Source organism: Schistocerca piceifrons, chromosome 5 (genome assembly GCF_021461385.2).
Source record: "Schistocerca piceifrons isolate TAMUIC-IGC-003096 chromosome 5, iqSchPice1.1, whole genome shotgun sequence".
NCBI classification, from domain to species: domain Eukaryota; kingdom Metazoa; phylum Arthropoda; class Insecta; order Orthoptera; family Acrididae; genus Schistocerca; species Schistocerca piceifrons.
In genome coordinates this window covers 409,836,757-409,848,882 of record NC_060142.1, presented here as the reverse complement: position 1 = coordinate 409,848,882, position 12,126 = coordinate 409,836,757, and the positions used below count along the sequence as shown (strand labels likewise).

The 12,126-nt window shown below is 43.1% G+C and overlaps 1 protein-coding gene across 1 annotated transcript in view; it reads left to right on the top strand.

The window, feature by feature from the left end:
- LOC124799036 overlaps window positions 1-12,126 on the top strand; it is a 198,208-nt gene that overhangs the window by 57,348 nt on the left and 128,734 nt on the right. The window contains exon 9 of the mRNA XM_047262573.1: window positions 8,596-8,758. Coding sequence (XP_047118529.1) covers window positions 8,596-8,758 — 163 coding nt within the window. The remainder of the gene's footprint in view (window positions 1-8,595; window positions 8,759-12,126) is intronic.

The window sequence follows — 12,126 nt, the reverse complement described above, 5'->3', positions numbered from 1 at the left end:
GGAACCAACGCGGTAGACACGCCGGATTCTTATGTATGAAAAATCAGCGTCTGACCATGCAGGTTTAGATTTTCTATAGTTTTGCTAGTTCCTCGTTTCTTCACAGTTCCTCACATCTAAAAAGTGGGCCAAAAGAGCTTTCTTTCCCCACCCTTCTCCATGTGTATTTTTAAAAGTTGCTGCGGAACTGCAGGGGCTACTATACCTTGATTGTAAAAAGCAGTCTAAGTCGCGTTTATTTAATGTTGCGTTCACTTTCGGTCAGTGGGTAGTATTACTCATAAAAGTACAAAGGGTCATAAGACATAAAATAACATCGCAACAACAGCATAATACAATAAAAAGTGGGAAAAGGACTTGAATCCTTCTGACATTTGAGGCAGCATCGTCGGAGTCGTCGAAGTAATTGCTGATGGTATCAGTCAAGTAATGAGCAGGTATCATCTGAATAAGGACTACAGTCTGGCAGTTACAAAGGCCTAGCCATGCCTCCGTTACGTCACGTGGAATGTAATTTAATTTAGTAGAACATGTTTGTTGGTGTCCAGCAATCCACGCTACTCTATCCTGTGCAAGCCTCTTCATCTCCAAATAACTACTGCAACCCACAGCAGCTTTAACCTGCTTACTGTACTCGTCTCTTGATTTCCCTCTGCAATTCGCACCCCCTATCACCTCCCAAACAGAATTCCTCCTAACACATAACTGCCGAACTCTTGTTGTCTCAGAATGTATCTTATCAACTGATCCGTCTTTTTTTACTCAAGTTATGCCACAAATTTCTTTTCTCCCCATTTCAATTCAGTACCTCCTCATTAGTTATGCGATGTGCCCATCTAGACTTCAGCAGACTTCTTTAGCACCACATTTCAAAAACTTATATTCTTTTCTTGTCTGAGCTGCTTATCGTCCACATTTCACTTCTGTACAAGGCTACAATTCAGATAATACCTTCAGAATAGACATCCTAACATTTAAATTTATACTCGATTTTAACAAATTTCTCTTCTTCTGAAATGCTTCTTTTGCCACTGCTAGTCTACACTTCATATCCTCGCAACTTTACCCATCATCAGTTATTTTGCTGCTGAAATAGCAAAACTTTTCTATTACCTCTAGTAGCTTATTTCCTAATCCAGATCCTTCAGCATCTCTTGAATTAATAGGACTACATTCCATTAACATTGTTTTGCTTTTGTAAACTTTCGTTTTGTATCTTCCTTTCAAGACACTGTCCATCCCGGTTCAACTGCATTTCAAAGTCCAAAGTTGTCTCTGACAGAATTTCAACTCTATTGGCGAACGTCAAAGCTTTTATTTCTTCTTCCTGACTTTTAATTCCGTTTCCAAATCTCCTTGTTTTCCTTCACAGGCTAAAATCCCCTCTCACTTGTTTCTCAACCACTGCTTCCCTTTCATGCCCTTTGACTCATGTGACTTTAGTGTGGTTCCTGTACAGCTTGTAACTAACCTTCCTTTCCCTGCATTTTACCCCTGCCACATTCTGAAATGTAAAGTGTGGATTCCAGTCAACATTCTCAAAAACCTTCACAAAATCTACAAATTGTATGTGTGGGGACCTGCCCACTCGTCTCGTATAGTGTGCCTAAAGGATGCTGCGTTCTCGGAATGCTATACAACAATTCGAGCAAATCACATTAATAGTTTTTATTCCAAAAAAAGAAGGCTGACAATACTTAACTTTCAATTTACAACGGTGTCACAAGCAATGGGCGCCATGTAAATAAGTCAGAGTCCTTTTCTATATACACACACATCAAAAAAGTTTTGCATCACCCCAGTTCCCTGAACTCCTGAAAGTACGAGGGTTGTTTTTTAAGTAAGGGCCGTTCGCGCGTATAGGCCCGCAGTTCGCGCGGACGCCGCAACAAGTCACCGCGCCACTTGCCGGCATCCTTCCCGATCACACTGATGCAAGTTGCAGCTCTGTAGCTGACGTGTACGCATCGCTGTGCTACTTTATAATGTTTACGATTATTGAATCGCGCGCCGCGTGTGAGATACGGTCAGTGATACGTTTTTTGACCGCGAGAAGCCTATCAGCTGCAGAAATTCATCGTCAGTTATCAGAAGTTTATGGCTTGAATGCAATGAGTGAAGGTAAAGTGCGTCAATGGGTTAGAGAGTTTAAAAATGGCCGTCAAAACGTCCATGACGAAGAACTCTCAGGCCGGCCCTCTGTGATCACTGATGATATGGTGGCTGCAGTCGAAACAAAGATTCGTGAGGACAGAAGATTCACAATTTCCACTCTTTCTTTGGAATATCCACAAGTTTCAAGAACGGTTTTGTACAAAATTGTGTCTGAAAACCTAAACTTTAAGAAACTGTGTTCTCGGTGGGTACCCAGACTCCTCACAGAGGACCACAAAGGGAAGAGATTTGCCACTTCATTGGACTTTTTGATTCGTTACGAGGAAGTAGGGGATGACATGTTGAGTCAAATTGTCACTGGAGATGAAACATGGGTATCCCATATCACTCCCGAAAGCAAGCGACAATCGATGGAATGGCGACACACAACCTCACCCGTCAAGGTCAAAGCCAAACAGACGCTGTCAAAGCGCAAGATTATGGCAACTGTGTTCTGGGACCGGCGCGGTGTTTTGTTAGTGGACTTTATGCCACGAGGAACGACAATCAACTCAGATGCCTACTGTGCAACTCTAAAGAAGCTCCGCAGAGCAATTCAAAACAAAAGGCGCGGCATGCTGAGAAAAGGAGTTTTGCTCCTGCACAGTAACGCTAGGCCTCACACCTCTCAAAAGACTCGGGATTTGATTGATTCTTTTGGCTGGGAAGTTTTGGACCATGCACCATACAGCCCCGACCTTGCTCCTAGCGATTTTCACCTTTTCCGGTACCTGAAACACCATCTTGGCGGGCAGCGCTTCAATGACGACGATGAAGTGAAAGCGGCCGTGAACTCTTGGCTGTCGGAGCAGGCAGCCGAATTCTTTGAAGAGGGAATTAAAAACTTAGTTGTACGGTATGACAAGTGCTTTAATAAACAAGGCAACTATGTAGAAAAATAGGTAAAAGTGTGTAGAATCAGAAAATAAATGTTTTTTTACAAAAATATTTGTATCTTTTTTAAAAAATAAAAACGGCCCTTACTTAAAAAACAACCGTCGTAGATGCTGACTGTGGATATTGTATCACAGACACAGTCCTGTTGACTGTTCAGAAATGTCACTAAACCGTCCCAAAGATGTAAACAACCATGCATAAGTAGCACCTATTAGACGGAGGGGGTCCGACAGCCTATCAGTTCCAGTCATTCCACCAGAAAGGAGGTACACGGCTCGTGTTGTCTGTAGTTCAACCATGCCTAAACGGTCAATACCGATCGCGTCCGCATTGTTACTTTGTGCCAGGAAGTGCTCTCAACAAGGGAAGTGTCCAGGCGTCTCGGAGTGAACCAATGCGATGTTGTTCGGACATGGAGGAGATATAGAGAGACACGAACTGTCGATGACATGAATTGCTCAGGCCGCGCAAGGGCTACTACTGCAGTGGATGACCGCTACCTACGGATTGTGGTTCGTGTAGCCACAGGGCGTCGTGTTACGACTCAAACTGTGCGCAGTAGGCTGCATGATGCGCAACTTCACTCCCGACGTCCATGGCGAGGTCCATCTTTGCAACTACGACAACATGCAGCGAAGTACAGATGTGCCCAACAGCATGCCTAATGGACCGCTCAGAATTAGCATCACGCTCTCTTCACCGATGAGTGTAGCATATGCCTTCAACCAGACAATTATCGGAGACTTGTAGAGACAACCCGATCAGACTGAACACCTTAGACACAGTGTCCAGTGAGTGTAGCAAGGTGGAGGTTACCTGCCGCTTTGGGGTGGCATTATGTGGGGCCGACGTATGCCGCTCGTGGTCATGGAAGGCACCGTAACGGCTGTAAGATACGTAAATGCCGACCACCGACCGATAGTGCAACCATTCTGGCAGCATAATGGCGAGGCATTCGTCTTCATGGACGACAATTGGCACCCGCCATCGTGCACATCTTGTGAATGACTTCCTTCAGGATAACGACATCGCTCGTCTAGAGTGTCCAGCATGTTCCCCAGACTTGGACCCTATCGAACATGCCTGGGATAGATTGAAAAGGGCTGTTTGTGGATGACGTGAGCGACCAAGCACTTTGAGGTTCAAAATGGTTCAAATGGCCCTAAGCACTATGGGGCAATCTGGACTTGATGAACTTGTGAATAGTATGCCACGACGAATAGAAGCATGCAGCAATGCAAGAGGACGTCCTACTGGGTAGTAGAGTGTGTACAGCAATATGGACCACCACTTCTGAAGATCTCTCTGTATGGTGGTACAACATGGAATGTGTGGTTTTCATGAGCAATAAAAAGAGCGGAAATGATTTTTAAGTTGATCTCTATACCAATTTCCTGTACAGGTTCTGGAACTCTCGGAGCCGAGATGATGCAAAATCTTTTTTGCTGTGTGTAGATTGGTCACCATCTCGATATGGACAAGGGGGAAAAGGAAATCGATAGCGGACTTTTTAAAGGAACTATGTTGACTTTTGCCTTTAGTGATTCAGGGATATCGGAATACCTAAATCAGTGTGCCTCGCATTTTGTTTGGGATGCCCATGTCCTGCATGCAGGTGTACGGCTATACTCACTGAGTTGTATCTCTCGATCAGCCCTTTTTCGGGACGAGTTAATGAAACATCCATATACTGGTTTGAAGACAACAGTATTTTTTTCTAAATGGTCCTTTTCGAGGTTGCATTTCCTTCCTTCCTTAAGAGATGTGACATAATCTGCCGCAGGACCGTAGCTAGGATGTGTAGAGCTCTAGGCTGCGGGCCCTGCCAGCGTTAACTAAACCGCAAAATTTTCATTTTAGAGCAGTTTTTGGAATTAAAAAACCTGTAACACAGCGTATCAGTATTTTCATAATTAACTGTATAAAATTGTGCTGCTTTTAATGAATTGCTGTGATAAAGGAATTCAAATCATTGAGGTATTAAACACGAATTATTAACTGCGCTGTGAAGAATTATATGTTTAAAAGATCGACAACAAAAGTGGAAATTTATGTGCTTGTAAAAATCACTATTTCAATTTTAAAAGTGATGTATTATAACTATAAGCAATTGGCAGTAGTATAAAAACTACTACCAAAAAAGTTGTTTATAAAAATGAACTCATCTTAAATCTTCAGAATTTCATGCTACAACGCTTACATGACCCTGCAACACCGTCACGAGCCGTTTAACTATTTGGCACACATATGGATCTTAAGACGATCGTTTTCTGGAGTATTTCGTTAACGAACAAAGTTATCTGTAAAGTTTGATACCTCATTTGTGCATTTCCCAATTTTCGCTTAGCTACGAAAATTCGGAGAATAGTCCATTGTGGAATTCTCAGTCTTGTTTTCGCCCCGCTTAAACACTTGGTCAACAGCTGTCGCGGTTTGCATTGTCCTCAGTCAATCTATAAAATAAGCGGCTTTTTTTAAAAGAAACTAATGCAGCCGTTAACATAAACTTTTTGCACATTATTTATTGATTCTTGGAGAACGTTTTAGGAATTTTTTAAGAAATTCAGTCATCATTAAGCCCCACATTCGAGGTGTTAAAGTTGCTGTGTCCACAATGAGGTGTGTCTGTAACGGACGTCCTGCAGTTTGCAAATCTGACCTGAAATTAAAAAACAACCATACTAGTTTCTTAATCTCTATCATATTGTGCACGGAGTAATAGCACAGTTTTTTTTGTAGATTTGACCAAATAATTAACGGACGTATGTTTGAATCAAAGGTGTAGTTTTGTCGTTTTCGCTCGGTCACGTCTTGAGCAATAGCTACTGAGTAAATAAAAAAAATTACCGTATTGCTCCTTGCGGACATGTCCCAGGAGTAATTTAGCCAAATTTCAGAAAAATATCTTTATCAGTTTGCCCGCAATCCGTTCCGTCATCTACAGATACAGTATATTTTAAGCTTACGGAAGGGATCGCGGGAACGCTAATAATGACATATTTCTGAAATTTGGCTGAAATACTCCTTGGGCGTGTCCGCAAGGACTAATAGGCTACCTTTTTATTTTGATTTGTTCATTATGAAATCGCCCCTTAGAAATTTTAGTGAGTTACTGTGCTGGTAATCCTCTTACGTTATTTGATTTTCAAACAGCTGAGCAGAACTGGACGTACTCAGACATTTATCTCTTTACTTATTCTGATCAACACTAAACTGACACACAATATTTTTAGCGCAACGCAATCTGACTTTCAAAAATCCGTACAAAAGAATGGCCCTGACTAACAATAACCTATACCTTTCATGAATCACTTACTTCACAAAAATGTTCGTTACTCAAACTACTGCAATACAGCAAGCGCCAATACTGCCAGCTAAATTAAGGATTCTAACTCCTGAAGGCACTTACTACTGATAGGCATAGTTAGCAAATGAAAGATTTTGATAGAGAGCACACAATGTATTTACCTTAATAATGTTCAAAAGTGATCATATATATATATATATATCAGTTCATGATATCCAGTATTACAAATTTACTCTTTCTGATGGACACACGTCCACATCGTCCGTTCTCAAAATTCTGCCATCTCTCTTCCCACATCCACCACTGCTGGCGGCTCACCTCCAACTATGCGCTGTTCACACCCAACTGCCCAACACTATAATAGCAAATATTCCAACAATGCAAACCAGCCACAGACGGCACACAGCACAGTCAGTGATTTTCATGTAGAGCGCTACGTGGCGTTACCAACATAAAAACCTAAACAGCCTATTTACATAGCCCCAATGCTCCCCACAAAAAAATTAACAAATTGTTTTGGGCAGTGGCCAATAATGATTTGATACAATTTTTCATAATTACAATAACAAAGATATCAAATGCACACACTATTGATGCGATGTTGGTCAAAAGCAAAAATTGTTCTCATTAAGACAGTGCTGATCATTCATCACAACAGCAATTACAGTTTTCTTTCTTTTTCTCAAAGTCTGAGCAGTAAAGGAAAATGCACATGGAAGTAGTGGATTTCTATGCAGTCTTGAAGAAGTAGTGTTGTGCTTCCAACGGAAAGACAGTGCTGTCTCTTGACATGTAGACAGGTAATGGACCACAACAGAGCAAACCCACAACAGAGTCAGTCGAAGTTTTGAAGAATATTGGTAGGTAGGTCATCACAGAGCAGACCTACTGTAGTCCTGGTAAAGAGTATGGTACCGGTGGGCCATCAAAGGTGCAGACCCACTGCAGTCCTTGTAGAGACGGGCAGCAGCCATCTGTTGCGACTGTGCAGGTGCACAATCACCATCGAAGAGTCTTGCAGACAATATAGCAAGTGCATAAACCACCACTTGTGCACTCACAAAGTTTTTGGAATTGTCCTTAGAACCAGCAATGCTGTTAACCAGTCCCTTGTTGAATTATTGACACACGTGCAAACACTAACAGTCCCAACTTCTCACATATTGTGCATATACTATGACCAACAGAAAGGTGTGCAGTGAAATGAAACTTAATTTGAAGCACGGGTGTCTATACAATTATAAATTTACAATGTAAGAATACAATTACAAAGGTACAAAATACATCACTAAAGTACGTAATAGTACAGATAACATTTGTAGTTGGTTGGTTGGTTTGGGGAAGGAGACCAGACAGCGTGGTCATCGGTCCCATCGGATTAGGGAAGGAAGTCGGCCGTGCCCTTTCAGAGGAACCATCCCGGCATTTGCCTGGGGTGATTTAGGGAAATCACGGAAAACCTAAATCAGGATGGCCGGACGCGACATTTGTAGTAATATGGGCTTTACAGATGAATAGAAATAAACATATACATCAGGTTTACAGGGATTATGACATAAGTAAATACATAAAAGATCAGAATAGCTTTCGAAAATAATGTCTAAACATCTTTACAAAGTAAATAACATATTATTAATGCAAATTATATTTGAGTATAACAGTATTCCTCATCATAGTGAATTTAGCTTTGTGTTAGAAAAATTCTACAACATAAATCTTATTAGCTAAACACATAAAGACAGGAAAAACACAAATACACAAGGGTACACAAACACATAGCGGAATAACACAAAAGGAAAGGACAGGGTTTGTTTTCAGTGTAACATTTGGTACTGCAGTCCAACCCAAAACTTCATTCCATAGACCCTTCATCTTATTTCAACATTTGTTCCTACAAAAAAAAAAAAAAAAAAAAATCCTATCCAAGCATGCTTTCTGTATTTTATTCATATCCTCTTTCAAAATAATTATTTCTCATTTTACAATACTCATTTTGGCCCAAATCTTTTTCATATAACTTCTCACTGCATTTCTTCCAATTCATCACAACTCATTCTCTTATATAGCCTACCCTCTCTTAAGCTAACTTAAATTTACTGAGTTCAGAAGCATAAACTAAGGGACAAGGCAATGCAGCAGTACAAACTAATTAACACGACAGCAATGACAAAAAACAATTTAAATAATAATCTTTTCTAAATGTCGTAAGGAACCGCGAGGTGAAATGTTTTGTGCAGATCAGCACGGCAGCGTTTGGAACCGAGCTGCGCGCCTCTGCAGACTGCTCCAGGCTGGACAGGACGCGCTGCCAGACGTTCCAGTGCGTCGCGGGGCCGCTGGAAGCGGACGGGGACAGCGTCGACGTCAGCGTCTCCGCCGTCCTGCTCCGACGCTCCATAGGTACGTGCTGCGCTGCACACGAGCTCTCGCCTCCCCCCTACTGTAGTGCGAATGGTAGGGTTTGGGTTCGATGAATGCCTGGAAAACATTACGAGCCGACATAGCTTGTAATACAACAAATAAAATCATATGCCCACCGGATCAAGCGTACGAACATTTAATAAATGGGCAAAAAGCTATAACCATGCCTTGACACGTATCAGTGGACACATGAAGGCATAATCTGAAACTGCCATGGGTGTGCCAAATGACTGGGAAACTAGCTAGTAATTTGAAGAAAGGACCACAGAAAAGCAAGTATGAATACCAATAGATTCGCCAAAGTGCACGATGGGTGCTACTAGCTGGATGCTAACGTTAAATCTGTGCAATTAAACCCTAATGCAAATTAATTTGCTTTGGATCCACCTTGGCTCACTGATTGAATCGCTGGCTCAAGCTTACCATTATTGGATGGAATGAATGTGGAACCCAGCTGCAGTGGCAGCTGGAAATTCTGAGTCCAGCTTGCCCTCTGTAGCCTGCTGTCAGCTGGAGACATCTCTCTCTCTCTCCGACACTCTGGAGCAAGACTACTCGTCAGTGTCCCTGAGGCAAGTGCGTTCTTATCAATCTTTCTTTACCAAGCGTTCTTTTTTTCTGGTGCTTTAGGGCGCAAAACTACTAAGGCCGTAAGTCCCCGTATCCTAACGTAAGAAAAAAGGTGTACTAAATAAAAACGTGAGGCGACAAAGAAAAAAAAACAACCTACTAACTTTAAAAGAGAAGCAGCTAAGTCAAGGATGTCCACGGGTAAAATTTCTCAAAACCTCGTTGAGATGGCGGAGGTCCATACGGGACGCTTGAAGTTTGCTTCACCATACCGCTGCGGCGAAGCGAAAGTAAGACGCAATAAATAGAAAGCATATCATCCGCTACTACATCGGAAAAAGTAGACTGCAAACATAGACGTAAAAATAAACAGTGAAGAAATGGGCAACGGATCAGAAAGTGGCGCATCGTCAAGGGCTGAGAGTAGTAGTGGGGCAGGGTCGCCACTTAATAAATGGTGGTGATTGAAACGACAGTGTCCTATACCATGCCAGGCTAGAATCACTTCCTCGCGACCGTGCTATTGGGAGAGGTTTAATGTCCCGGAGTTTGTTTCCTTGGAGAGAAGACTATTGTGCACTCCAGAGTAATACTACACGCCGACAGACAGCGACACGAAGATCATCCGAGGAGAGAATGACTAGCAGGCCGAGGGAAGAGCTGCAGCCTTTTCTGCAGCAGCAGCAGCCTCGTTCCCTGGCACACCGGCATGACCAGCAACCCACATGAACACCACATTGTCTCCCTGCACAGTAAGCGAGTGGAGACTGTCTTGGATCCGTTGTCCTAAAGGGTGGACTGAGCACGCACGCGATGGCCCTAAAGAGCACTGAGATACTCTGAGCCGATGACTCAATTTGGAATCCCGTATCACTGAATGTACTGGGTGGCCTAGTAAAAGTCGCAGAGCTCTGCGGTAAAAGAGCACTGCTCAAGAAGCCAATACTGATAATGATCATCGCCAAGTGCAAAGGTACACCCGACACCATGATCAGTTCTTGGAACCGTCGGTGTATCCGAGGACACTGTGCGAAGTGCGAGACTCTCGCAGCGATACACTAGACCAGGAGTAGTGTTCTTAGCAACCGAGTGGAGTCTGAAATGAACACACACCTCTGCACACAGTCAGGGAGGTGAAGAGCTCGTGGCACCCATGGCAACGTGGCAGGGAGTGTGAAGAAGAACTGTCGAAGAAGCATACGAAAGTGAAAGGGAAGGCAACAGGGAAGATTGGTGCAGTCAATACTGGAGATCGAGGGAATCGTCAAAAACCGGAGCATAGGATGGGTGGACGGGCATAGAAGGTCTGTCTTCTACAGATGGCTCGCTTAAGGACTGACAAGAACATCCCGCCAGTAGGACAACGGTAAGTCAGCAGCTTCAGCATAAAGACGCTCAGTGGAAGGCACCAGGGCTAAACGTATCCCACAATAGTGGATGGTGTTAAGACGACGTAAGATAGACGGACGTGCGGATGAATATACGATAAATCTGTAATCCACTTTCGAACAAACAAGGGACCGGTATTAAGGGAGGAGGATGGCCCGATCCCTTCCCCACGGGGTACCGCATAAAACACGTCGAATATTGAGGGAGCGAGTACAACGAGGTGCCAGATAAGCGTGAAACGTGAGTCCCAACGAACGAAAGAACGAACGAACGAATGAAGGAATGGGCCGAGACGTAGAGATGGGGGAGGAACTCTCGGCGCCGATGGAAGTTCGTACAGACAGTCTTCTCAGTGGAAAAGCGGAAGCCATTGTTGATACTCACGAGTAAAGATTATCAAGACATCGCTGACGACGGTGCCCCAGTAGATCGGTTCGATGAGAGCTGCAGTAGATCGCAAAGTCATCATCGAAACGAGATCCTGAGATATCTAGCAGCAGACACTCCATAATAGGGTTAATCACTGCGGCAAATAAGACGACACTGAGCACAGACCCCTGAGGCATCCCGTCCTCTTGAATAAAAGTGTACCTTAAAAACACGGTCTTTTAAAAATTCCCAGATAAAAGGAGGCAGGTGACCCAGGAAGCCCCACTCGTACATAATACGGAGGATACCCGTCCTCGAACAGGTGTCATACGCCTTCTCCAAATCAATAAACACGGCCACGGTTTGGCACTTCCACAAAAAATTGTTCATAATATGAGTTGACAAGGTTACGAGATGATCAACTGCACAGCGATGCCCAGGAATCCACACTGGACGCTAGTGATGAGATTCCGAAACTCGAGCCACTACACCAGGCGACCATTTTTCATGCGTTCCATCACCTTGCAGATGCTGCTGGTGAGGGAACTGGGCGGTAGCTGGAAGGAATGTGTTTGTCCTTAGCAGGCTTAGGTATGGGAATGACAATAGCCTCAAGCCAGCTCATAGTTCTTAATGCACGAATTTTAGAGTCCATGTTTACTAGACTTTTTTGCTTGGGATGATTGTTCTAGTCGTATCGCTGATTACTGACCACTCCTCTTGGGATATACTGTGTGGACAATTCACTGCATCCAAGTGGCACAGGTTGTCCCTTACAAATTGGCTATTCTCTTCAAATGCAAACTGTGCTGTTAATGTATCGATTTAACCTGACTGAAAGGGTCTGGAAGAGATAAAAACGTCAAACTAAAAATCTATCAATGTTTTTGTGATGTATATAAGTTTATTCCGTTTGATGAGAGGATTAATAAATTTTAATTGGTTTTTGTCTAGGCAAAGCGTTGCGAGAGTTATCAGTGTGTATAGATTGACTTTAATTAACTGATAGTTATTAGAAC